The sequence below is a fragment of the Lepeophtheirus salmonis genome, chromosome 4 (assembly GCF_016086655.4).
Source record: "Lepeophtheirus salmonis chromosome 4, UVic_Lsal_1.4, whole genome shotgun sequence".
Taxonomy (NCBI): Eukaryota; Metazoa; Arthropoda; class Copepoda; order Siphonostomatoida; family Caligidae; genus Lepeophtheirus; species Lepeophtheirus salmonis.
In genome coordinates, this window is record NC_052134.2 from 28,957,363 (window position 1) to 28,983,590 (window position 26,228).

Sequence of the window (26,228 nt, forward strand, 5' to 3'; positions counted from 1 at the left end):
AGAATGAGTATGATAACTTAACAGAGACTAAGGCTTATATTAAGAGATTTATTCATGGATATGAGTTCCCGATGAGCAGTGGAGTAGGAGTTTGAAGAAGAATCCCATCCTCATTTCAAGGTGAAATTAAGATAGAGGAATCGACTAAGCTTTCCAGTCTTCCTACGTGTAGTCTTCTCCAGCATTTTAGGCTAAGAACAATAATATACGAGTTTCCCAAGGTCCAAAAAACATACACAATTCCATCAGTAAAATATAACTTCACAAGAACAAAAATGGGAATGAATCTGTCTCTAGTCCTTTTCTTCTAGTAGTCCTTGATAAAAACAATAAGTTCTTATACTGTATAAAATTTAATAAAACAGTATAAAATTACAGCTAAGACAAATATTATAGCCTTATAATTGTACAAAGCTCAAATGAGTTAACAAAGTAGAATTTCTCAAGAAAAAAGAAGGAATGTTTTTCACAACAGGTTGCGTGATTGGAGCTTGTACTTCCTCCAGATAGTATTATAACTTATAAGTTATAACTCATTGGTTCTAGCCACACACCTCCTATTTCAAACTTCAGATATTTTGTCTCTTTGAAAGAGGTTATGATAAAACTTCAACTTCATTTAAGCAGTTGTAGATACCAGAAAAGATCCATAAGGACTGCTCTGATATGCGGTTTTTTTTAGACCGATCCAACACTAACTAGAGCCCATTCCTATTGTTTACTATCTCTACTTCTCAATAACAATAAAAAAAAGGATTGAGGGTAGATGTCTTAGTCAAATAGTCATATACATACGCCGACAACGCCATCCAGAATTGAGACAACTTCCTCAATAAAAAACTTCGCCGCTCTATATTTTACCTATGACCTTTGGACAAGATGTCGGTTCAGGCGTATATATAGCTAGAAAGTCAAACAGCTGACAAAAAAATAGCATTTCCATTCGTATACGCATGCAACCGGCGATAAAACATTTTTTCACTACACAAACCGGCTTCTAATTAGGTATATGTATAGGAACCAAATTTAGATCAAGGTCAAATTTAGCTCCCTCCACAACCCTTGTAAAAATTGCTTACTTACGGCATTGATGAGGATACAGTATAAATACGTAATACAGACAAACGTGCGCTTCTCCAGCGTTAATAATAACAAAGAGAACAGCTACAAACTAAAAGTAGTTAAAGGCCATGATATTTCTTATCATGGCTGTTACCATGGGGGAAAATAAAAGTATATACGTAGTACGATAAGTTCGCATTTTATTTTTAATTAAAAATATTTACAAAAATAATAATTCATTAATATATTCCATGAGACCTATTAAAAAAATCTTACAAGTCTTACAAAAGGGGGAAGGAGGTTTCGTATTTTATTATATAAGGAGTTTTTATTGTTTAAAAAATCTTTGGGGAGGAAAAAATAAAGACATTTTTTGTTTCTTTTTTAAAAGTTTTGAGGCTTTAAAAATAAATAATTTTACATTATATATATATATATATATATTTGAAGAAATTGTTGATAAATTTTACGTATTAAAAAATCTAGATAGATATATATATGTTTGTTCTATTATAAGAATTATTATTAAATATTTAAATATATATATATATTTATATTGATTTGTATATTAATTTTTGTCTTCCTCAATAACGAATATATGGCTTTAAAATAAGAATTAAGAAAAGAAAGAAAAAAAACTAGGCAATATGTATTATTAAAATGTCTTCCATCTAACTAATAAGATCATAACGCACGCTTGCAATTGTATTACCCCCTTTTCTTCTTATTTATACTATGACTTAATCTTTTGAAAAACGCATCGAGTAGTATAAAAAGTAATTTATAGTTGAAATAGGGGGTATTTAATTTGTAGGTAGGTTTTTTTTGACAAAGAAATGAAATAAAACAAAATTATTTCGTTATAAAGGGAAGAGGAGAGAGGAAGTGGGGTGTGGGGATGATAGAATTTTCAAACCAAGTGATTTAATATGATAATGATAGATAATAATGTAGTAATAATAAAAAATAATTAATCTTTGGGTGGGCATATAGAGATAGATAGATCGATGTGACATATTATTTTCCAGTTAAAAAAATCTTGATATTACACAAAATTGAGCTACTTTTCTTTTTAAAAAAAATATTTGTAATAAAAAAACACTCTGAATAATATATTAATATAAATAAATTTACCTCGCACACACCAAATAAAAGGAGAAATGTAATAATAATAATTATTACTTATGTACCAGTCAAAATAATAGACTCTGATATTCATCTATATAAAAAATAAAATAGCAGTAAGTAAAATTTAGGTAACACTCAAAAAAGTATGGATTAGAAAAAATATTCACAAAATTGTTTTTATATATTTTGAATGAAATTCTACTTCAGTGGATAAATAAATTTATGTAAAAAAAAATGTTTATTTATTTAAATTTGTAAAAAATAAGTGAACGAAAGGGGCGGAGAAAAATTTTCATTTATGTAATTAAGTAAGTAAGAAGTTAACAACTCTCTCTTTTCCTTTAAACCCAATCATTTTTTTAATTTTAAGGTATTGTTTCGTTTAATACAAATATAATATATATATTCTTTTCTTTAATAAAAAAAAATTAATAATTGTTATTTAATAACGTATACAAGGGAGTTCATTTATAGGGAAAAATATATATATATATATATGTATACTTGCATTAAGCGCAAATCATTGTAAGCTTCAGAATTGTTGTATTGAACATATATTATTTATTATGATACTTTGTAAAAAGAAGAAATGTATAAATCTATAAATTTTCTGCTTGGGGTTCGTGGAAAAATTAATGTCTTTTCTTATAAACACAAGAAGAAAATAAAAAATAAAATTGGGATGTAAAAAAAAAATATAATAGGATATATATTTATTTATATATAAGAATTTTTTTTTAAAATATATATATATATATATAGTATGTAGGGGGTAAATGGGGGCGGTGGGGGTAAGTGATGGATCCATTTATACAATAATAATAATATAAAAAAGAAATTCCTAATACTGAGTTTGATCATACCAAGTTTTAAGGCGAATGACAAAAAAAATCAGTGTAACACGCGTTGGTTTTTACATATCTGTTTATGAATGTGTAAATACATATGTACGAACATATTTTGTGTTGTATTAAGTTATATATTACTATTATTCTAGTATTAAAACGCAGTATTGGGAAGTATTTAATATAATAACTTTGTAGATAAAGTAATGGTTGTCATCAGTGTATATAGAACGCGTATATATACATGTAAAAAAGTATCTTGCATTATAATAAAAAATAGATATAAAAATATGATTCTTATTTTCTCTTTTAGTTTGTATAAACGCTCTGATTAGGTTCATCTACAAAATCTTCGTTGTTAGATTGATCGGCATCCTCTGGAGGGGAAGAAGTTGAATTAGTCATGGCAGTGAACGGAAGGGACGGCTGTCCTAAGTCCAGTGAGGGACGATGTCCATTTGATGAAGCAGCAGAGGAGCATGAAGACGGTGAGTTGATTATATTATTCCCCAATGATCCCAGAGTTCCCAAATCAACAGAGGAGCGTGATCCCACATTCATAAACGGCTTCCCTGATGTTGCGTTCTCCATTCCACCATTAATATCCAAGTTGCCCAAGACTTTATTTAATTCTCCCCAGATTCCGGCCATTTTATCATCAACTTGAGCGTTCTGAGGAGCTTGAATATGATTGCCAGAAGAAGGCATCACATGGTTATTGTTATTATTGTGATTGTTGTTGTTATTATTGTGATGATTTCCCATAAGAAGCCCTCCTCCATTAGATGATCCCAAGGAGTCAAAGGGCGGGCTATGTCCAATCCCTGAATCGTGAGAATCCGTTCCGTTGCTCCAAACTGATGTCGCAGTTGGATGACCTCTATGTATTAAACTTGCAGATGAGTTAATATTAATGCCGTTAGTATGATGCTGTTCATCCAACAAATGTTGCAGGGTTTTATTGGTTAAGGAAGCAGTGAAGTGATCGTTGTTTAAGATACTGCTACTATTGTGAGGAGACACGGAACGACCAGGGGGATATACGCTGGCCGATGTATCATAGCCATTAAAATTATCAGCTATTCCAGTGTTAAGATCAAAATTATTGCTCCCATCGTTAGATAGCATATCACCTCCAAGGAACCCACTTCCAGTTCTAATTGCTATGTGTGCCTCAATCTCTTTACGAGCAGCGTCAACATTCTCAGGAAGACCGGTAACTTCAAATACAGGTTCCTTATCCCTTGATGGAGTAACTATATAAGTATGAGTTGTTTGCTGAATCCTCTTGATAGTTGCACCCTTGGGACCAACAACAAGACCTACAACCCGGTAAGGAACTCGAACTTGAGTTGTCGTTTGGCCAGGTGAATTAGCTACCATTTGACCAAAGGCTAATGTTGAATTTATTTGGTTTTTTCTAGAAGCCCGAATTTGAGAAAAATGTTCAGCAGCACTAAGAATCTCCCGTTTGGCTAGAGCAACATCTTCTTTTCTTCCAGTAACCACAAACACTGGTTCATCTCCTCGTACAGGTGTCTTGATATATGTATTGGTTTTCGCGCGTAAAGCCTTGATTTTACAGCCTTTAAAGAGAAACACATTGTATCGTAAAGAAAACAAGATTTGAAAACAACTCCCATGTATCATAACATTTAATATGTCAAGAAATAGGAACATTTATGGACAAATATCAAATCAGAAAGGCATTTGAGAATAAACCCCTGTTCTTCAAATTCAAGTACATACTTATTTAAATCATAATATAACTAGATATATTTAATAATTTGTCGAATCTAATAAAACATATACTCAGGGTTGGCTACCACTATGTGCTTAAATCAAAAATAACAAATATATTAGCGGTATTGCTAATAAGTCATTCCAGAAGTCTCAATATTAAATAGCAGGGAAAATCAGCTGGGTGAAATGAATAGAAAAAATATTTTTATGTAAAAATTGAAAAAACACCATTATTCAAAATGAAGGAATGGAGTCTTAAGCTGAATTATGTTAAGTAAATATTTGAGTTAGGATAATTTGCCTCTCAACCCACTATACAGTTATATGTTTACATCATCATTTTTATAGATATAGTTAGAATATTGAGATAACCATCGAATATTCAGACCATAATTGATCAAACCGTAAGAGAAAATGGAATTAAGATCATATACAGTGTTTGATACAACTTCATTAAGAGGGACATTTGGGGGGAGGCAGTCGGGAATAAGAGATTATTTGTATTGAATAAGAAATACCTCTCAAATTGTCTCAAGAAGATAGATAAAAGTGTGAGTCACAAGAGGTATTTCTTGAATACCATTAATATTCCGAGACATGGGGTTTAACAAAGGGGTGTCTGGAAATGTAGTTACCAAAAGTTTAGGTTTTTTTGTACCTTCATCCTAGTTTCCTTTAATAAGGGAAGAGAAAGTCTACTTTGGGGGAGGGGGGAGAAAAAAGTTAATAAGAAGAGGGGTGTGACTCCCCCCTCTTGTAACACAAAAATATTGACGTGAAAGCATAGTAAAATGAATAATGGAAATCTTCTATTATTCTTTGAAGAGGCACACAAAGGGAAAGCCGTGACAGTACAGACCGGCTTTTTAAAAAGTCCCCAGCATCAGAGTTAAATACTACAATAGTACAACTTTTTTACTACTTGCAACAAGCCGCTTTCTAGAAAAGGGGGGGGGGAAGATCCTTTCTATATTTTTGGGACGCTATGATGGCTAGAAGCCCCCTTGCGGATCGATACGTAAAGAAGAAGAAAAATAAAGAAAGAAAATTCCCCTTTCTTAAACTTTCCAGTAGAGGTGCAAGTACTTAAAAAATCGATAGATTGACCCGGTTTTACTTTTATAAAAATGAAAAACAAAGACCGACACATAAAAGACCAATTGGAACATAAAATAGAATGCATAAATATGGGGAGAGAGAGGGAGAGAGAGGGAGGGTGATTGAGGTCATGGCTCTGACCTGGTTTACGTGTATGTCGTACCTTGTCTTCCGACGATTTCAGCAACGTGTTCCGAGGAAGGAACAGGAACACACTCCGTCATGTTTTGACTTCTCCTCATTTTGAGATCTTCGAGGGATCCTCCGACGAGCGCCGAGGTGGATCCCAGGAGATGGAGAGGAGGAGGTTGTTGGTGGTTGGAGGATGGGAGGGGTGGGGGTAGATCCGTGAGGGAGTTGGAGGATCCTCCTCCTCCGCCCACACTGCCCGTCCCGCTTCCTCCCCCTTGGAGTAGAGCCAGCTCCAGAGCCAATTTAACTGCCCGGTTTTCGTGATTGGATGAGGGTGAATCCGGGAGGAGATCCACGATGTCTCCTCCGGTTCCTCCGTACAGACTTGAGACCGGCATTGGATGAGATGAGATAAGTATTGAGAAGAGAAAGGGAATGAAAAGACCGTCAGGCCACGCGTCCTCTTGTTTCTTGCCGAATTTCTACCTGGAATTATCAAGGGTCAGTGATGCTCCATTCCAGGAAGGCCACACACACAAAACACACACTCAGGAGGAGGAGGAGGAGGAGGGACTTCAGTCTTGGGCACAGGCGATGCGATAACCAGGACAAGGAGGGAAGCGATGATGAGACTCGGTATTTTCCTTGGATCCAACAACGACCTTCTTCCGTTTATACAAATATCAATGGATGCTAAAAAGGAGGAGAAAAGAAATTAAGCGACAAGGTCCATGAATGCAGCAATACAATGAATCTGAGCTGTGGAGTTCACTCAGAGAGGAAGACAGAGAGAGAAACAGAGAGAGAGAGAGATCAAGAAAGAGAGGCAGAGAAACAGAGGAGGAGGGAAGGACTGAGAGTGAGAGAGAGAGAAAGAGGGAGAAAAGTCTTACTTAATCACTGCTAAAGTCTACAACTAGAACTACATACACCTAAGAGATCCTCCAATATCCACGAGGATAAAGGAACTATCACAGCTTAGATAAGAATAATAAAAAAGAAAAGAATCTTCTTCTTACCACGCGGAATGAGGAGCTGCTGCTGCTGCGTGAAGAGGAGGAATGACTGCTTTGTGTAGATCCGCTGCTAATACTCCTCGTTGTTGTCGTTGTCGTTTTCTTTCTTTCTCTCCACTCTCTCTCTTTCCTTCCTTCTCTTTATTCTCCTTTTTTTTCCTTCTCCCTCCCCCCTGTAGTTACACAGGAACAACACTATTCCAGCTACTTCTTTCACCGCATGGAAGAGTCCATCTCGGTTTATATAAGGGAAGGAAACTTTTTTTCTCTTTCGTCTCTACCACCCGGTTCCCATATTTGTTTCTTTGTTGTTCTTATTAATATTCTATATCGAACTGCTCTTCAAAAGTCGTGTAAATTCTTAGCCGATGAAGCTAATAATATTATGTATATTTGTATGATACACCGGAATTTTAATATTAAAAAAGACGATTTCTACAACGGACCATAGCATTCCTAATTTTTCTTTTCTTATTCTTTCATAAATTCTTGCCCCACGTTGAAGCGGGAAATTCAAAAAAAGGTTCGATGAACCCCACGGCGATGGGGAATTTTTAGTGATACAACGAACCTCAACTCCATATTATTAGAAACTGCTACCTCCTTCATGAATAACTGATACAATATTGTAACTATAATTCAATATCCGAACGAAAATAAAATGATTTTTTTTTAATTATTGATAAAATAAAGGGGGAAACAGACAAAATATGAGAGTAAGGGGGTTGGAGTGAGGTCCTGCTCGGACTATGTTCTAGAGGCCTGTAGTTTAAGTAACATGTTACTGAAATTCTATATTTGAACTTAAAAATTGTATGTGCATTGAAGAATTCCTCAACTTCAATTCTTAATAGGAAAAATATATCACACTTATTTCTCCTACTCACTGATCCACAAAGTAGAAAGAAACATACTTAACAATTACAACGTATTTTCATATACATTTCCTCGCAACACGTGGAGATAAGTATGATACATACCAAAGTTCGAAGTATGTGCATGAATAATAATACAAAATACTGAAATTGTATGCCTGATATTATTTATGTATTGTGTATGGAATCAATTCAGCTGATTGATTTTAACAATTTTTGGAAGGGTTTTTAATTATATATTTAAGGATCTTGCTAAAATAAAGAGGACTAAACAATAAATCAATTCAATAAGCAACCATATAATACCTCCATTTACATAGTACCATAATGGTTAGTTACTTAGATATTTATTACAATGAGAATGCCAAGACAAAGAACGTAGAAGAGGAACCAACGTGAGGATTTTTTTTTTTCTCTTTCTCTCTTCTTCAAGTGAACCGCATAAAATGCTTCAGCTTCTTTTAAAAGAAGAAAAATACATTTAGTATGTATTTTTTGATCGATCAGCAACCGTCGTCTGGAACCAGATGTTACACACACTTTTATAATATTGAACTTTTATATACTACTAACATAATAAAAATATGAAAAGACAGGGTTTTAAGTCATCAAGTATCCGGTGTTTTTTTTTCCTTGTGAAAAAACACAAAAAATAAAACTTACTTAACATATGATGCACCAACAATGATTATTATACTTTCTGAGTTTTTAAAAATATCAATGCTGTTATAAGTAGTATAATTATATCTTAAAAATAAGGAGGTTACTTTGTTATAGTTACATCAATGTAACTTTAGCAAGAGCAGAGTAATTTTCCAAGGTTATGTTTTCTTCCTTGACAAAAATTAAAAAATCTTAGGGGAGATATTATTATAAAATATTCTTTGAATGGGCAATTCTATATACTAGTAGGGAAAACAACATTACATTCCAGGAGACAAACAATTGAGATTCAAACCTGGTATTATTGGTCGTATACATACTCATATATGATTATAGTATTAACATAAGTATTTACGTTGACGCATGTTCGTTCCTACAATACATATATAATTATATAATATAATCACTAAGATTGATGAATATGTATAGTTCCTGTAATAATTACCTGAGGTATTGGATCCTACAAAATCAAATCACAGTAAAAAATATGAATCCGTATTTATATGTACATGTAAATAAATAAATCGATATAATATCCTATTATATTATATAGAAATGAGCCTGGAACGGGATATATTAAGTATGAAATCTATTAGTTGACTCGGACCATCTGCTTTTTTTCATATCTCCGTATATTGATTTAATAATATAATGATATAGCGTATCATTATCGAAAGGTTCCTTTTCCGTCATGATCGCATCTATACCAACATATGGATAGAATAATATTTATATCCGTCAGTACTATCAAGATACAAAGAAGATGAGGATGATGTGCTTATACAAACATTAACACTGTACATGACGTGAGTTATTACTTATTAGTTACAAAGTGAGGCTACCAATGAATGTACTAAGAAATGTAGGGTTATAAGTTTTGTAGCCTGAATGTTACTTACAATCAGTAATAACTAATCAGTTATAATATATAAATGTGTGCACAATATAAATTATTATCTCCTGATCAACTCCCATGTCTAGAATTTGTAGCCCCACGTCTAAATCACACAAGAGGAAGTTAAAATACCTTTCCTCAAAAAAACTGCAGATACCTAATTAAATAAGTAAATAAGAGGAACAAAATAAAAAATGAGGATTTCATTAGAATTTAGAGCTTTCTTGGGTCCTATATTTATCAGGAGTGTCAATTTGATGTTGAACGAGAGTTACATCAATATTATAATATTCCTCAATATAGGATGACCATAGACCAACCGTCTTTTTTTTTTACATTCAATCCGGAACTTATTTTTAATTTAATAAAATACTCGATTTTATGCGGTACAAAAAGTGGACGAAGAAAATTTTGTACACATTATTTACGTACTTTGTATTAGCAATTTCACGCTACGCACTTTGAACATAGGTTCATAGGCCCTTAAGATAAAGATCACATTTATTAATATTTTACAGGCCTGCTACAACGAATTTTAGATTAGAGGGGGAAGATTACTTATTCACGCAACCTATATATTCACTGCCTGAACGTGCAAGAGCCCATATTTTGAAGCTTCTGCTGGTAATGAGTGGGTTGCATTTCCCCCTCCCCCTCAGTTGCAACAGCCTTTTTACTCTTAAATATTTACCCGTGCCCCTTAAAAACCGAATGATACTGATAGAAATCAATTTAATTAGTAATTTAAATTGTGTGTATTTTTAAGCTCCCCCCTTTTTTTAGAATTGCTAATGTGAGAAATAAATGTTCTTTTCCTTAGCAGTTGTCATAATTATTTAATTCTGGAGTAGTAAACTTCCTTCTAAACTACATTCAATTCTATTCGAAACCTGATGAACATTCGTGTTTGCTCATAAAAGACGGAGAATAACCTTGAGCATTTGTAGCAGAGTTGGACTTAGAGTAGAACTGAGGATCGATATCAGAGTAATTCTTACGAAAATCCTTGTTTATTTCCTTCCACCTTGTCATAGGTGGTTGCAGCTGATCTAATGAAACTTTATGACGGCCAAGCTGCTCTCCTCCAAAACATTTTTCAAATTCTCAGGATTACCTGCTGATTTTTGCTTTTTTTTTAACATCCTCAAAATACAGACAATTTTCATCACTAGATATATTGGTTACTTTCAACCTCAAAGGTACTGATGTAATCAAACAATGTTATTCTGCGGACCTTACCTGGACTAGGGGTATTGAGTTTGACACTCTTGTTTTATACATGTTGAATTATAATTATTAAATTTAAATGTTATTATATGAAAGTCAGTGAAATCATAAATTGACGAGAATTTGTACTATGTATTTAATAATAATTTAAAAAATAATGTAATATATTCTTGATATAGATAAATTTATTATACATTTAATTATAACAATCATGCATATCTACGAACATGGACTCCATAATTTCACTATCGTTGGGTGAAATGGGAAAAAAATCTTAAATTGAACTTTACCTATAAGAAAAAACAAAGAAAAATAACTGGTTTTATATAGTACATAGTATTAAAATAATTTGTGTCCCGTTTGATAAAACAATGATAGAAACGGATTTATTTAAAAAAACGGAGACAGTTACAGACTTAAAATAAGTGTTGTTCAGAATTATGAGTTACGTTAGTAAGGCCATGTTTATTCAGATCAGACCAAATTCCTTGGCTCTGGTGGGCAAGTTTGATTTTTCGCAAATAATTTGATTTTTTTCCGAAGACATCGATTCTCCGTGTTTCAAAGTTTTTTTTCAATGTATGCGTTGTCGTTTCGAAAATGTACTAAAAAATTAAAAAATCCAAAAAAAAACAAATTATTGTTCTAACAAAACGTATTTCAAATACGAATTAAAAAATATAATTAGGAAGATGAGGAGCCAGTTAATCTTAGTATGTATCCTCATTATGGTTGAAGAAGGAACTTGGCAAGTTAGCAAATGCAATGACAATAACTAAATCACAAAGTCAAACATTTGAAAAAAAAATGCTTTATATTTACCAAAATCAGTATTTTCACATGGTATATGGTGCATTTTCAAGAGTGTCAAAAAGACAGAGAGCAGCTTTGATTATATTTACCTCAAATGAACAGAAACAAAAAAAAATGTTGTATACAAGATTCAACAAAAAATGAAGAATTTATAGTATGTACTTCTGATGAGGATAATGCAATAATTGAATATTCTTTCGATGGTGTAATGTTTGACTTTTTGATGAAATTACTATTTGATAAGTATTATGTGGTACGTTATAAAGATGAAATGGCCGCAGTTATATTAATAGTTAGTAAGTTATCTTAAATGATCATTAATGGCATAGATTAATAGTTACAAATTAAAATGATTAATTTAGAAATTCAATTGGACATATAAATTGGAACTTTTACAGACTGTATATATACTCAGGAACGTCTGCAGGGGGGGGAGGGTCTGTAGCTAGTATTGTGTCAGTTTTTATTTATTTGGTCCACTCCTGTCTTAGGACCGGCCCATCCGTCCTTGGAATTGGTCCTTAAGACTGTGGATCCTTCAGTATTGTTTATAACTGATTAAAAAATGAAGAAATAAAGTTAATTTACGCCATCAAGAACGAATTTTATATGTTTTAGAAGTGATTTGTGCATTACAGAAAAGGGTCGGGATTGGAGTGTTCAGTTTTAAATAAGGTCTCTCACAACATGACCTATATTCTTTTCAATTGAATTTTTATTTTTATCACTAGTGATGTCCAAATAATGCATAAAAATGGAGTTAAATATGCAAATAAAAATTCAAAATTTAAATAAAATGCAGGAAAAGGCCAAAAATGCAAATAAATCTCGTAAATAGAATGTATCAAGCAGGTTCTTGTTCCATGGAATAATCATTTGATGCGGCTAGGCATAATCTTCTTAGAGTAGGTACTTCTCTAATAAGTCTTTGAACTCCCTGTTGTTGAGCTTGGCAAGGGGTTTATTAAAAATTAAAACATCAAAATGTTCTATAAAAAGGGATATTCGTTCAAATTAAATCTCTTAAAAAAAATCATTTTTCCAAAAAATTTTTTTGCCTCTTATAATATAATTATAAAGGACATCTACACACACAATCTTTCTTTTATATATATACATATATTTTTTTTTTGAGGGGGAGGGGTTCTTGGAATTTGTAGGATTAAAAAAATTTTTTTTTTACCTATTCACAAATTATTAAATTCCTTTGGAAACAAGCCTCAAATATTAAATTTTTGAAAAATAATTCAAATACTCAATTTTTTGGAAACAAATTTCAAAAATCCATAGCTATTAACAGAAATTAAAATTTTTTCGAAAAAAAAATCAAAAATCCACGGCTATTCACAAAAAATTATTTTTTTCCAAAAAATTTCAAATATTAAATTTTTTGCTCTGCTGCAGAATCTCTCCGAATCAAGGAATTCAAGAAATAAAGGAAAATTCCTTAATTTTTTTTGTAGGGAGACTACAGCCCGCCCCTGGACCCCCTTGGTCCATGAGATACTGCATCGGCCATAGATTACTTTTTTTAAATAAGATACACAAACTATATTTTTAAAAGATTTCATTAAGTCGTTCAAAAAGGGTTTGTAGTTTTTATATTTAAAATAATAGCAATTCAATTACAGCATAACAAAATGATGGGGGGCATCTTCTAACAAAAATACTTTGAAGAGGTAATTATAAATTAAATTAAATGAAAATGGCACGGACACAATACTGTCTAATATAATATTAGTATTATTATTCATTATTGAACCCTTTGATCCTCCTTCTTTTTCTTAATTCTCTATTAAGATTTACATTATATCTATAATATCTAAGCAAAATCTCTAAGTAAGTATTTATTGCTTATATATATTGTACATCTTTTGACAAAAAGATGACTCCTAAATTTAACGGATAAAATGTTCGATCTAAACTTTACTTTTGGTAATTTTTTTGTAATTATTGTGTAAAAAAATATTAAAGGTAATGTCTGTAACAATTCCAGGCTAAAAAATGTACTCTAAGCAAGTTTTTAAAAAAAATCAAAAACATTTATATTTCAGTTCAAAAATGATGTCTGGGTGGAAAAAATATAAATTGTAGCACGTGGCTTCCCATAGATTCTCTGATGCTGATGAAATAAAAATGGAGTAATATTGTACAAAGTCAATTAAATTTTGCCATTTGATTTTTAACCATAAAAATACAAATCCCCCGACATGGGGTAAGTAAGTGACCCTTGGTTCACTCCAGATATCAGTGGAACTCATTGGAGTTACCATGTCGATTTCTTTTGTTTAAGGTGCCCATTCTACACTGGATTTTCATAATTAATTATATATATAACATAATCATATAAGTACTTGCACTTATTCTCAATAACTTTATTATATCAAATATTGTGGAGTCCTATGGATTGCACGGGGTTAAATCTTAATCTGGGTAGGGATAATAAATAGGACAGGACAGGTTTTAGTGTGAGCCTAGGGAGATTTCCTTCATGTAAATTCGTATATTATTTTGAAATTAAATAGCAAGGTCTTATTTATAATGCCCTCCCTAATTAAAACCTGGGGTCCCATAGGTTGTAGTGGCCTAAGACCAGCTCTGGATATGGTCTTAAAATGTATTTATTTTGAAATATCGACGCTAATATTTAATCTTTATATATAATACGGTTATATTTTTGTAACACAGATTATACAAAAGGTATTCAATATTTCCTTACAGTATTTGTCAAATATGGATAATTATATATATTATAGTCTATTAATGTGAGCCAAAAACTTGCTACATATTTACTCTGGGCTCACGTAAATATTAACTATTTAAACAAACCTACAAAATAACAAATTAAGAGCATCAGTTAAGAATATTTAAAAAAATGAATAATATATACTACATACTACAATTGCCAGATCATATTCAAGTTCTAATTAACGACATGAAGAAATAAGAGAGATAGTCATTCAAATACATGTATTTGAAAGGGTAAGAAAGGTTACATTAATACACGATTAGACCGCAAATCATTGGCCTCATATGCTACTATATTTGACGTATGGAGTTTTTTTTCTTCTTTATAGTAATTAGAATATTATATGACATACGTACATAATATATTATAATATTATATATAATAAAAAATCTGGAAACTATTAAAAAAATAAATAAAATACAATGCTATTTGTTACAATGTGATCACTAGTTAAACAAAATTGTACAGATCAATTGGAAAAGATAAGTATTTTTACAATACACAATATCAATAAAAAGAATGACTAGAGGATGGATTCAATCATAAGGGTTGTTGTTTCCTTCGTAGGTGATATAAATAACTTCGTTCACATTGTCCTCCTCTGTATTTTTGTTATCCTTGTTCGTCATTATGTAGGCGCTCTTAATGGCTTCACAAATCAAGTTGCTACTTTCTTTCTTTTGTTGATGATGAACCTTAGATGAATGTTTACTCAAATTGGAGCAATCTGAGAAACATTTTCCACAAATCTGGCAAGTGTATGGTTTTTCACCATTATGGGTACGCATATGTTTTTTAAGAGCCCATGGCTCAGTGAAGGATTTCTTACAATTGCTACAATTGAAGGATTTATCCCCCTTGTGTCTCATCATGTGATACTTCCATGTACTTTGATGAAGAAATGCCTTTTCGCATAGTTCACACTTCCATGGCTTTTCACCTAATCATTATAAATAAGTTATTAAATTAATTAAATTCGCTCTTTGTCTTACCTTTGTGACGTTTTTCATGTAGTTTGTGCTGAGAAGACGTTTTAAAGCTTGCAACACAATAATTACATGAAAATGGTTTCTCTCCAGTATGTATTCGCAAATGCTCCTGTAGGTTCCCTTTACGACTAAATGACTTGGAACAAAACTGACATTTGAAGACTCTTGAATCTAAAGAGGGGAAAATATGGCAAATATTGGTTAATTTTAATTATTTATAATACATATATAACATAAACAGAATAGGATTTTGATCTACCTCCATGAAGCTTGATATGCTGCATCAGTGAGGACTTGTACCCAAATTGTTTTCCACACTTTTCACAAGAAAAGTTCTTCCCATTACTATCAGTATGTGAAGCAAGATGAGACTAGTTTGTGGGGCAAACAAATGACACGGATTAAATTAACATGTTCTTCTTTTAGATTATAAAAGGTGCCACATACCTCGAGAGTCTCTTGAGATTCAAAGATAACATTATCACACAACTTACAGGATAACTCATTTTTCTCATCACATGGACGCTGATTTTCTAGATATGAACTACTATACAAGCTATACTCCTGATTGTAGAAGGATTCATCAACAACATCGAATAATTGTTCGTCTAAACTCTTTGCTCCTACAAATAAAATCGTAGAGGAATTAAAAAAAAAAAAAAAATCAACTTCCTGCCTTTTAAACCTCTACACATTAACAATAAGCAGATTCTAATTAATTCTTTTTACGAAGAAATAGATAAAACTGGCTAGAATGAGTTATGTGGGGTTGAATGAAACTACAAAACTGGATTTGAATGTCACACATAATATTTAATAGAGAATATAGCCATGTATAGAACATAAAAATAAGTATGTATCAATCATTATAATGACAACGAAAACAATAGTAAGAGACTTTATAGGAATATCTTTTTGAGTTGGGATTTAACATTGGAACTATCGTTAAAAGCAATAAATATATATTAGAGTGAGGCGTTAATTAGGTCGTAATAATATCTGTAATGATATATCTTAAATTTACAAATACATATATATTACAAAAAATTATGCAAGTATCATAATTAATTAATTATCAGCCTTGCTCTTGAAAAATAACCAAATTCGGAACATCCATAGTTAGGGAAGACAGAGAAATCGTAGTGGACAATTGTGTAGGATTTTGTAGCTCTGGTTGAGGAATTTGATTTTCAGTCTGAATCACTTCACCACCTCCTACTGCCCCATAATCAATACAACCAACACCAACGATACTACTCTGAGGAGCTTTCCTCTTTTTCGCTTCCTTCAACTCCTGAAGCTTTCGCCTTATGGTCATTCGAGACATTTTTCTTTCTCTCGACTCGTTAAACAGTTTCCAAATAGTAAAAATATTGGCTTTTTTATTTAATTTAATTATAAAATTCAATCTATCAGTATCACTGTCCGTCCAGACTTTTGGCCGACCACTTCGTGCCTTGTTGTCAACATTACCTGACGCTAAATATTTCTTGACAATGCTGACAATTGTTGTTCTAGGAATTGGTATTCTTTTAGCAATTTGAGTGGCTGTCATTCCAGCTTCAGTCATACCCACAATTCGATTCTTCAGTGACAAGGAAAGTTCATGAGACTTTCGACCTTTTTTAATATTAGCTATAAGTGAAAATAAAATTACAACTTATACACTTCTTTCTTGATCATTTTACAATGACACACATATCTAAATAATTTGTAGGATTTATATTCATCTCAAAACATTACAATAGACTTCTCTTAGTCTATGTGTATAATTAATTATCACAAATCGGGAAGGCATACAATATAAAAGAATCCACCTAATAAGACAAAAAATCTAAATGCTTATCTCTGCATTTAAGAATTCCTTTGATCGAAAATCTTTTGAACAAAAATATATTTTGAATACATGATATTCGTAAGAACTCATTAGAAGGCAATTAACAATTTATAAAAATATGATAATTGCTTGTGTTGTTTTAATAATAATTAATTACAAAATATAGCCATTAAAAGTAGTTAAAAATCTTATCATTTAGAATTAAAATCATATAAACATATTTTATACCCGGATTTCAGCTAAACTTGTCATACTAAAATGATACTGCATGATAAAAAAATCAACCCATTCTAACAAATCTAATATTTTTCTTCGCTAGTAGAGAACCCAAAAATTGAATGAAGTTATGAAACCAATGGGTCTGTATCTATTATTTCATACTCTAACTATCAGAAAATTGGAAAAATAAAACAACGGGTATAGCCAGAGGATTTAAACCCAGTAATAAATGAGCTATCTAACCTGGAGTAATGGGAAAGTCTTTTACACAAGGATCTTTTATTTCCTGGAGCATAGAGTTTGAAGGTATTTCATCCAGTCTATTTTCTTCATCAACATCTTCTGATGGAACAACAAGTGTCATCGTAGAATGATTTTCAACTTTTAAATGATTTTCAATTTCTTCTGCGTTTGGAAATCGAAGTCTACATGAGGGTTCGAGACATTCAAACCTCATAGAAGCATTTTCAAGTGTATCCTCATGCTTTAAACTGTCCGATTCTAAGATATTATCATCCTCAAAGTCTGGCAAATCTGAAAAGTCTAGAATTTTTGAAACATTTGAATATAATATTATATGCTTTGATATTGTATGAATAGTAATGAGACAATACCTTCTTCTTCTTTCCTCTTGGACTTCCTTAGGGTCCCTGATGGATACTTTTTATCAAAGAGCGAGAGTTTTTTACCATTCCAGTTATACTTTTTTTTAGGTCCTAAAATCTCTGTTAATAATTTGACTTGTCCCTGATTGAGCTTGTCAAAGAATTCAGATACAAGTCCAATCGCTGTTACACATCTTTGGCACACCACTTTGGGCATTGAACTGCTCTCCGTCACCTGTTTTATTGATAAGAAAATGGAAACATTATTGTGGAGATATTTAGTGAGAAATGAATTACGATGAGAGGTAGAAAGAAGCTGATTTGATGTCTAAGATCCTTGGAGGACTCCAAATAGAGCGAACAGAATGTTTGTGTGTCTTGTGCACAAATCCGACAAAGCGTGGATTCACTCAGACTACCCATTCTTAGTAGAAGATACTTAAATTATAATTAATAACTAATAACCACTACTAAGAATGCAAAGCTCGCAGAATAAGCATTTATAATTATAAATAATACATGGAGATTTCATTTAAAATATAAAACAATGAATTAGAGTCGTCATAAGAAAGTGAGGAAATGGCTGGAACACATGGATTGAAGGAGCACACCTGCCACTCAGAGTAAGGAGCTTGGAGTCCGTATCGATTTCGTGCTACAACATGAACGTAGAAGATGTTTCTGACTAAAGCTGAGCCTCTGTCACGAATAGAAAACAACACAATAAAGTTTAAAGTAAAAAAAGGAAAAAAATAATTGTTGTGATTCTGAAGAGTGAATAAAAGAGGGAGCTGCATATGAAAATAGTATGATAATGCACGAGGGAGGCTCTTTTTTTGTAGATGCAACCTAAAAAAGTAATTTTTATTTTGCAAAGCTGCTATCATTAGTCTTTTATTCTTGAAGAGAGAACGTTGATATGGGTATAAAGTAATTTCTAGTGAGTGAAAGACTAATTATTTGTTGCAGTCATAAGTGTAAGTCTTTGTTGGACTTGGAGAATAGTTAAGGATCGACATCGGAGTAATTCCTTCCTATATCATTACTAGATAAGTAATTGCTAGTTGAGTTTGTGTTTATTTCCTTAATTTTTAGCTCCTAACTGCTAATTTAATGAGACGTCATGTCAGCTAAGCTGCCCTTGTCACAAACATTCTTCAAATTGTCAGGATGACCACGTTCATTTTCGGTTTCTTTTTTTCATATTATTTTCAACTATGATAATTAGTGGAGTGATCGCAAAGAATATATATAAAAACTAGAAAAGTAATGGAACAGTTTAGAAGAAATTATATGCCTAAAAGTCAAGTGCTGATGTTTCAACTTTTTTACTCCCTATAATTTTTTAAATAGTGTAAACATTTATATTGATTACAATATCAATTATTGTTTCTAGTCTAAATTATTAGTTGTATAATGTTCTATGAAATTCTTATTTAATAATGACGTACTAAGTAGATGAAGTTATACTGCGTAACTATAACAGCACAAGATTTAGGTAGATATTTTTTAATGTTATATTCAGTTGTTGAACTGAATTTCAGCTGTTTAACCCACTATAAAAGAAGGCTGGCTGTGATCTGGACTGCTTGCATTGCTCTTTTAGTTCTTGTGGTTTAATGCGATAGTTCTTCTCCCTGCTGCAGCTGAGAGGACGAAAAAGGGAGTAACTAGCCTAAGAAAATATTGAGGTGGGGAAGGGAGTAACTTATTTTTCATTCGCTATGTGTGGTGCACCACTATAAAAACAATCTTGAACAAAAAAAAAAGGAGAAAATACCAATTTATTTCTTTACTTCATGCAGATTATAGATTTTGTATTCAAATTTGTGGGATGAGTTAAAAAATCAAAGAATTTTATCTATAGTTGAGAACCATTATTTGATTTGTTAGACATATATTGGCCCCAAGAAATAAAATATATCGATTTATTTATTTATTGTGACAATCAAGTTAGACTACTTTAAGTACAATTTAGCCTTCAAAGGATTAATTATTAAATTTTATTCATAGTAATTCATCAAAGAATACAAATGTAATCCAAGCTCATTTTAGCATGCTTTTGTGTTCACGGGCCTCATATTTATATTTAAATGCATTCCATTGTCGTAATAATAATGATGTAAATTCCAATATTCTAGCCATTAGTATGGATTTGAGATATACAACCTTATCCGAACTTGTTTCCTAGGACTGATATTTAATACATCAGATTATCATTTAATTATGTACATACATCATTTATTTTATTATAATAATATATAAAAAGTATGTTCATATACCTTCTTTATTATATAAATGAGATTGAACATCTAATTAAAGACACGAATGATTTGATTGTTTTTATTGTTGATGATGGACGTGAAATATTCATATATATGATTTAAAAATAATGATAATTTTCAAAGTATTTGGTACTTATTCTTTAATAGAATAATTGATAAAATTGACGTTTATGGTCGATCGTAAATATATGAGTGATGAAAGTTCCGTAATGTATTTGGTAGGCCCGTACCATCAACAATTGTATTTCTTTTTTATTAAATTACTAAAAGAATAGAATTTTACTTGAGTTTTTTCTCCTCTTATTTTGGTCTTTTTTCGTACTCCATTTTCGACTGACTCACCTCTAGATCCTTAATTTGGGTTTGTACATCAATCCAGTGTCCTTTTTCAGATTCAACTGTCTGGCCTTTTTATTTCCTTCTTCCCAAATTTGTTGTCGCATGGACATTGTTTGATGAAAAGAGACGAAGAACCAAGGAAGAGACTTGAAAGAATTCTCGAAAGCCAAAACTAAGTCCGTTGCGAGAAACAAACAATTCCATTCATTCCTTCTCTTTGTTCTGTTCCATCTCCAATAGGCAAATAAAAAGTTCCAACATTTCGTTATCTTTCATCTACTCTTTTAACTTTGTCAGTCATTTAATGCGACTTATAATGTGTTCCGCACATCTGTTTGAGGGTCCCTTTCTAATGGACGCTCATGTTCTTTCTCTCTAGTACTACTCCTTGTTTATCTCTATCCCATATCTCCACATATAAACCCTGGATCCTCTCACAAACATATCTTTAATCTTATATTATATATATTCAATCATTTCTTTATCATTTGAACTTCATTAATCCCTATTTTATTCTTTTCCCCCCTAGATATTTCTCAAAGTGAGTGAGTCGGTTCCTAAATTTCCTGTGTGTGAATCCGTGTTTTTTTTTTTTTTTTTGAAGAAAATTCATAATATATATAATACAATTTTAAATACTAAATATGAATTCAGATAACGAGTATTTTGAGGAATACTCCGACTCTGGTAATGATTCTGAGAATGAAGTTTTGGATGATGAAGAGGATGATCCAGACTTTGGTATGGAGATAGCATGTTATTATATTGCTCAAAAGGATTTATCATAATATTATTCAATTTTTATAACAAAATTGTGTAGGCGAGGAAGGGGAAGGTGCCTCAGGTTCGCACATTGGAGATCAATTAGGATTAGGGGATGATGAATATACATATGACTGCCTTAGTACTGAAAATATTGTATCTCATATGGTTAAAACTATCAAAGAAGTAAATTCCGTTATTCAGGTAATACAGATAATTAATTTTTCTTTTGGTTATACTATAAATCATTCATTATGTGATGTTTAGATCCCTGCAACTACTGTTCGCCTTTTACTCAATCATTTTAAATGGGATAAGGAAAAACTTATGGAGAAATATTATTCTGAGGATCAAGAAGCAATGTTTAAAGAAGCCAAAATTACCTCTCCCTTCAAGAAGATTACTTTAGGAAAGCCTGGGAGCACTGTTAGTAGTCATACTTGCGAATGTGAGATTTGTTATTTGACACTCCCAAGATCTGTAAGGGATTTTTAAAATGCTATTTATTTATGTTTAATATCTATTTTATTTTTAAGATGATGAATGGCTTGGATTGTGGTCATTTCTACTGCACATCTTGTTGGTCAGAGTATTTGACAACCAAGATTATGGATGAAGGAGCTAGTCAGATGATTCAGTGTCCAGGTAGCTGTGACATGTTAGTTGATGACCAAACGGTCATGAAACTTGTGACAGACCAACGAGTAAAGCTCAAGTATCAACACCTTATTACAAATAGTTACGTCCAGTGTAATAGATTTTTAAAGTGGTGCCCGGCTGTGAACTGCACCAATGCTGTACGCGTTAATCAAGTAGAAGCAAGACCTGTTAGATGTAGGTGTAGTCACGTATTTTGCTTTACCTGCATAGAATCATGGCACGATCCAGTTCGTTGTCACTTAATTAAAAAATGGATAAAAAAATGTGATGATGATTCCGAGACTTCTCACTGGATATCCGCAAATACGAAGGTTTGTTCCTACAATTCAAAAATAATAACATATATGCATATGAGTCTACATTTTTCAAACTCCTTTTATTTTATCAATTTAGGAATGTCCCAAGTGTTTAGCGACAATTGAGAAGGACGGGGGTTGTAACCATATGATTTGTAAGAATCAATCTTGCAAAACAGAGTTTTGTTGGGTCTGTATGGGACCATGGGATCCTCATGGGAGTTCCTGGTATAGTTGTAACAGATATGACGAAGATGAAGCCCGAACTGCGCGTCAGGGACAAGAAAAGTCACGTTATGCCCTTCAGCGTTATTTGTTTTATTGCAACAGATACATGAATCATCACCAGTCTCTAAAGTTTGAAAGCAAATTATATTGTATGGTTAAGGTAAGTAGATTGCTGGGATGTGAAGGTTCTTAGTGTGATCTTCATATGGGAAGTTTATAATTTATGATATAGATGTCAATATAGATTTAGTCTGAGGGATACATAAAATTACAATAAATCTTAATTATAATTGAATATACCCTTACATTAGGGGAAAATGGATGAAATGCAACAACATAATATGTCTTGGATTGAAGTGCAATTCCTTCGTAAAGCAGTAGACATTCTATGTGAATGTCGCCGTACTTTAATGTATACATACGTATTCGCATTTTATTTAAAGAAGAATAATCAAAGTGAAATCTTTGAGGTAAAAAGATCCTTGACAAAAATACAAGCATAATATACTAAAAAAACTTTTCAGGATAATCAAAAAGACCTTGAGAAGTCAACTGAAGATTTGTCGGAATACTTAGAAAGAGATATTTCAGCTGAAAATTTGGTCGACATCAAGCAAAAAGTTCAGGACAAATATAGGTACATAGATATTTATTAATTTTATTGACTTTATTGAGTTAGTACATAATATGTTTCAATTTCTCATGACGTAATTGATAAGTAAATAATGAAATAAAAGGTTTATTTATTCGCTAAATGAACTCTTTTTATTTTTTTTCTATTCATAATATGTATTCACTTTTTAAAAAAGATATTTTTTTTAACCATCATGATTATTTACAAGCAGATATTGAAGTACATAATAGATTAATGTGTCAAAAACATGAACATGAGACTTGGTATGTATCAGTAATTACACGTGATCAAACATTTATTCCTCCCAAAAGATTATATATTGCCCGAAGTTATCGTCTAATTTGTTTAGTAATGTTCAAAAAACAAACTCTTGAATTTTTTAATAAATAATAGTTATTTAACAAATTTTTATTTTTGGAGAGAAGTAACTCTCACAATAGCCTAAAGTTGGGGGTTTCCAATATGTAGACCGTTTTAAGGACTCTGTATGCTAATCTATATATTCATACATTTCTTTCTTAGAAGGTTTTGTGTGAATAATTATTTTTATTCTAAGCATGGATTACACAAGAGAAAGTATTTTTAATACTGTACATTTGTTTCCAAAACATTACCTTGTTTTTTATAACCTAAAAAATGTACACACTCCCTTGAATGGACTATGAATACACAAGTTAATATATTATGTTGAAGAACTGCATTAAACTTTCAATTTTCATGAGAATGCATGACCCAAGGTTAAGCCTTGGCATGATCGAAGTGTCAGAAGCTGTAAAACAGGTAATTTGGCTTTAGAAAATACAGATAATATATTATGTTAGCATAAATTCTCATCGAATTTCAAAGAGATATATTAATGGATAAAGGTCAGTAAAAAAGTTAGGACTAATTCGGGAAATACCAAGAGAATACTTATTCTGAATTTTTTTAAATTTGTAATCAATGGCAATGTCAGAAATGATCCATATTGTAGTTATTTTGTTGACAATTTCTATGAAGAAATATGGAAAACAATACACTCCAAAAATTAATTATTAAAAAATGATTATTAAAATTAATTCGAAAAACATAATTATTTGCTGCTACTCAGCAAATGAAAGACGTAATTAAATATATCAAAGAAAAATACTATTTGTTAGTAGTATATGAAAAATAAGTCTCTTCTATTAATATTTTTCCCCCAGTTCTGTTCAGTAATTTATAGGTTTGATTATCTGTTACAAATCATTATCGACCTTATTATTGATCTCATTTTCACGAAAAGTTTTCAAAATATCCAAATTTATATTTACAAAAATCAATGCTTTATTTAGTATTCGTTTTTTATGACGAGTAATATATTTGATAATTTTTACCAGTTTAATCTCTTATTTGTGTATCCGATGTAATGAAACCATCAAATACAATTTTCTTTTTGTTTCTCACTTTTTTTCCATATACAATGGACTTAAATCCTCGCAAATTCTATTTTTTTAAGGTAAGGATATTGTAGATCAAACTATTGAGAGCCCTTGACATTATGTGCATAGGCAGTGCCCTAATCGGTTTTGTTATAGGAGGCTGGTTGGAGTTAATATACTGATAAATACTACTACTACTAAAAACATTATTGGAGGGCCGAGTCCCCCTGGTGAACTACTATGCCCAACACTTAATACATATTATATATATATTTTTGAATGTTATCTTATTTTGAGGTTTGTACATGAACTTTTTTGAACCACTGCATGTATACTGTGTTAAGTAGTGCTGTGTCTGTTTTTATTTGGGACTGACGACTGGAGTCCCTTCCAGTTCAGTCTCGCATATCAGTCCTAAAAACTTTTAAAGTTTGGTCCTTGATAACGTCACTCAACTATATTCCTTCTTTATTAAATTAGTTATAGTACTGACAGTGTTAAGAGCAGGTCCCAAAGACCCATAGGACCGGTCCTAAGACTAAATCGAATAAATACGGACCGGCAAAACAAAATATCATTTAAAATTGAAAACCAATAATATTTTTTTAGTATATATTCATTTTCAGTGAGTGTGATATTGATGAAGCAAATTCATTGTGAATAATCCAGAAATATAAAATTTCAAATGATCCCTAAATTATATTCTTTTTATTTATTGATCAAATATCGTATAAATCGATCTTTTTGTTATTTGGGTTCATGTTTAATATATTCTTTTATTAGTTTCTCTCAGTTTAAAGCCATTGTATCGAAGCGAAGGGCTCCAACCAATTTACCCAAAAATTATTTATGGGAGTTCTAAAATGTTGATTTTCTATTTTTCAGATATTGTGAAAGTAGACGCAAAGTACTTTTGGCTCACGTTCATGAAGGATACGAAAAAGATTGGTGGGAATATAACGAACCTGACTGTTAATATCTCTTGCAAAAACAAACAAAAATAATAATTCTGTTCATAATAATTTCCCTCCTTAATTTTAGTGAAAAATACAAAATATTTATTATATACAAATTAATCGTGCGATAATTATCTTATGATAGATAAATAAATTCCTAATATCCAAGCCGAACTGGAATGATATTTTTTATTTATTAACTCGCTATTTATTTTTCAAGAGTGGGGATGGACATTCTAGATTTCAGTAGTAATAATAAGGGCTAATTTAAAGGAAGAAGAATATAATAATAATACTGAACTTATGAGTTATGTAATGCTGTGAATTGGCTAATTGTCAATATTAATTAATTTATTATGATTATTTAATGGCTGTATTTTGTAATAATGCGAAAAAATGTTGCTCAATGCGTGTTCGGACTTTGTCTGGGATTCACGGACAACCCAATTATGGATTTTACTAATTCTTTCATGTAGCTTTTTAAGGCTCCAAAAACGGTTCTTAGAACAATTTCTTTGTCCTATAAGACCATGGAGGCCTTAAAATAGCATTTCTTTAAAACTGTATTTTTGACTAACGAACGATTACTTCTTATAAAACAAAAAATAAAGACCGTAAAATTTTAAGAATTATTTTTGCTGCTATGTATCTTTGCACACTTTTCAGAAGAATTCAGAACTAGTTTAAATTTCTTAATGTCCCGGATAATACCGGGAAAACCTATTCTAGTATTATGTATATTCAATGAGTAGCTAGATAGAATTTCAATGGC

The 26,228-nt window shown here is 31.6% G+C and overlaps 3 protein-coding genes across 16 annotated transcripts; 1 reads left to right on the forward strand and 2 right to left on the reverse strand.

Annotated features, from left to right (window-relative positions):
• Nucleotides 1-286: 286 nt before the first annotated feature.
• On the reverse strand, nt 287-7,239 carry LOC121116709 (uncharacterized). Of its 3 annotated transcripts, none has more exons than XM_040711009.2 (3): nt 7,028-7,239; nt 6,040-6,701; nt 287-4,621 (listed from the first exon to the last, which is right to left on the reverse strand). In XM_040711009.2, the coding sequence occupies exons 2-3, from the start codon at nt 6,404-6,406 to the stop codon at nt 3,345-3,347; spliced, it is 1,644 nt and encodes a 547-aa protein (XP_040566943.1). In that variant the 5' UTR covers nt 6,407-6,701; nt 7,028-7,239; the 3' UTR covers nt 287-3,344. The 3 variants fall into 3 exon arrangements, with proteins under 3 accessions (XP_040566943.1, XP_040566942.1, XP_040566944.1); XM_040711008.2 differs by lacking the exon at nt 7,028-7,239 and adding an exon at nt 6,902-7,012; XM_040711010.2 differs by lacking the exon at nt 7,028-7,239 and adding an exon at nt 6,756-6,929.
• A 7,213-nt stretch (nt 7,240-14,452) lies between these two features.
• LOC121116706 (uncharacterized) lies at nt 14,453-18,890 on the reverse strand. 8 transcript variants are annotated; one of them, XM_040711001.2, is made up of 8 exons: nt 18,508-18,641; nt 18,194-18,320; nt 17,906-18,131; nt 17,535-17,834; nt 15,683-15,858; nt 15,495-15,606; nt 15,239-15,406; nt 14,453-15,186 (listed from the first exon to the last, which is right to left on the reverse strand). In XM_040711001.2, the coding sequence occupies exons 2-8, from the start codon at nt 18,317-18,319 to the stop codon at nt 14,783-14,785; spliced, it is 1,512 nt and encodes a 503-aa protein (XP_040566935.1). In that variant the 5' UTR covers nt 18,320; nt 18,508-18,641; the 3' UTR covers nt 14,453-14,782. The 8 variants fall into 8 exon arrangements, with proteins under 8 accessions (XP_040566935.1, XP_071743875.1, XP_040566934.1 ...); XM_071887774.1 differs by lacking the exon at nt 18,194-18,320 and having other exon boundaries at nt 17,535-17,825; nt 18,508-18,890; XM_040711000.2 differs by lacking the exon at nt 18,194-18,320 and having other exon boundaries at nt 18,508-18,721.
• ari-1 (E3 ubiquitin-protein ligase ariadne-1) lies at nt 18,811-25,630 on the forward strand. 5 transcript variants are annotated; one of them, XM_040711007.2, is made up of 9 exons: nt 18,811-18,949; nt 21,050-21,261; nt 21,341-21,486; nt 21,550-21,762; nt 21,819-22,253; nt 22,336-22,626; nt 22,778-22,936; nt 22,991-23,103; nt 25,386-25,630. In XM_040711007.2, the coding sequence occupies exons 2-9, from the start codon at nt 21,165-21,167 to the stop codon at nt 25,474-25,476; spliced, it is 1,545 nt and encodes a 514-aa protein (XP_040566941.1). In that variant the 5' UTR covers nt 18,811-18,949; nt 21,050-21,164; the 3' UTR covers nt 25,477-25,630. The 5 variants fall into 5 exon arrangements, with proteins under 5 accessions (XP_040566941.1, XP_071743881.1, XP_040566939.1 ...); XM_071887780.1 differs by having other exon boundaries at nt 18,826-18,959; XM_040711005.2 differs by lacking the exon at nt 18,811-18,949 and adding an exon at nt 20,294-20,696 and having other exon boundaries at nt 20,761-21,261.
• The last annotated feature ends 598 nt before the right edge of the window (nt 25,631-26,228 follow it).

Coding starts and splice junctions, on each gene's coding strand:
- LOC121116709 (XM_040711009.2), bottom strand. CDS start 6,406: ATGCCGGTCTCAAGTCTGTACGGAGGAACCGGAGGAGACATCGTGGAT. Junction 4,622..6,039: donor TGAAATCGTCGGAAGACAAG/GTACGACATACA, acceptor TTCTCTTTAAAG/GCTGTAAAATCAAGGCTTTA.
- ari-1 (XM_040711007.2), top strand. CDS start 21,165: ATGAATTCAGATAACGAGTATTTTGAGGAATACTCCGACTCTGGTAAT. Junction 21,487..21,549: donor AAGTAAATTCCGTTATTCAG/GTAATACAGATA, acceptor TGTGATGTTTAG/ATCCCTGCAACTACTGTTCG. Junction 22,254..22,335: donor GGATATCCGCAAATACGAAG/GTTTGTTCCTAC, acceptor TTATCAATTTAG/GAATGTCCCAAGTGTTTAGC.
- LOC121116706 (XM_071887774.1), bottom strand. CDS start 18,783: ATGATAGCAGCTTTGCAAAATAAAAATTACTTTTTTAGGTTGCATCTA. Junction 15,607..15,682: donor AATCTCAAGAGACTCTCGAG/GTATGTGGCACC, acceptor CCCACAAACTAG/TCTCATCTTGCTTCACATAC. Junction 15,407..15,494: donor GCATATCAAGCTTCATGGAG/GTAGATCAAAAT, acceptor TCCCCTCTTTAG/ATTCAAGAGTCTTCAAATGT.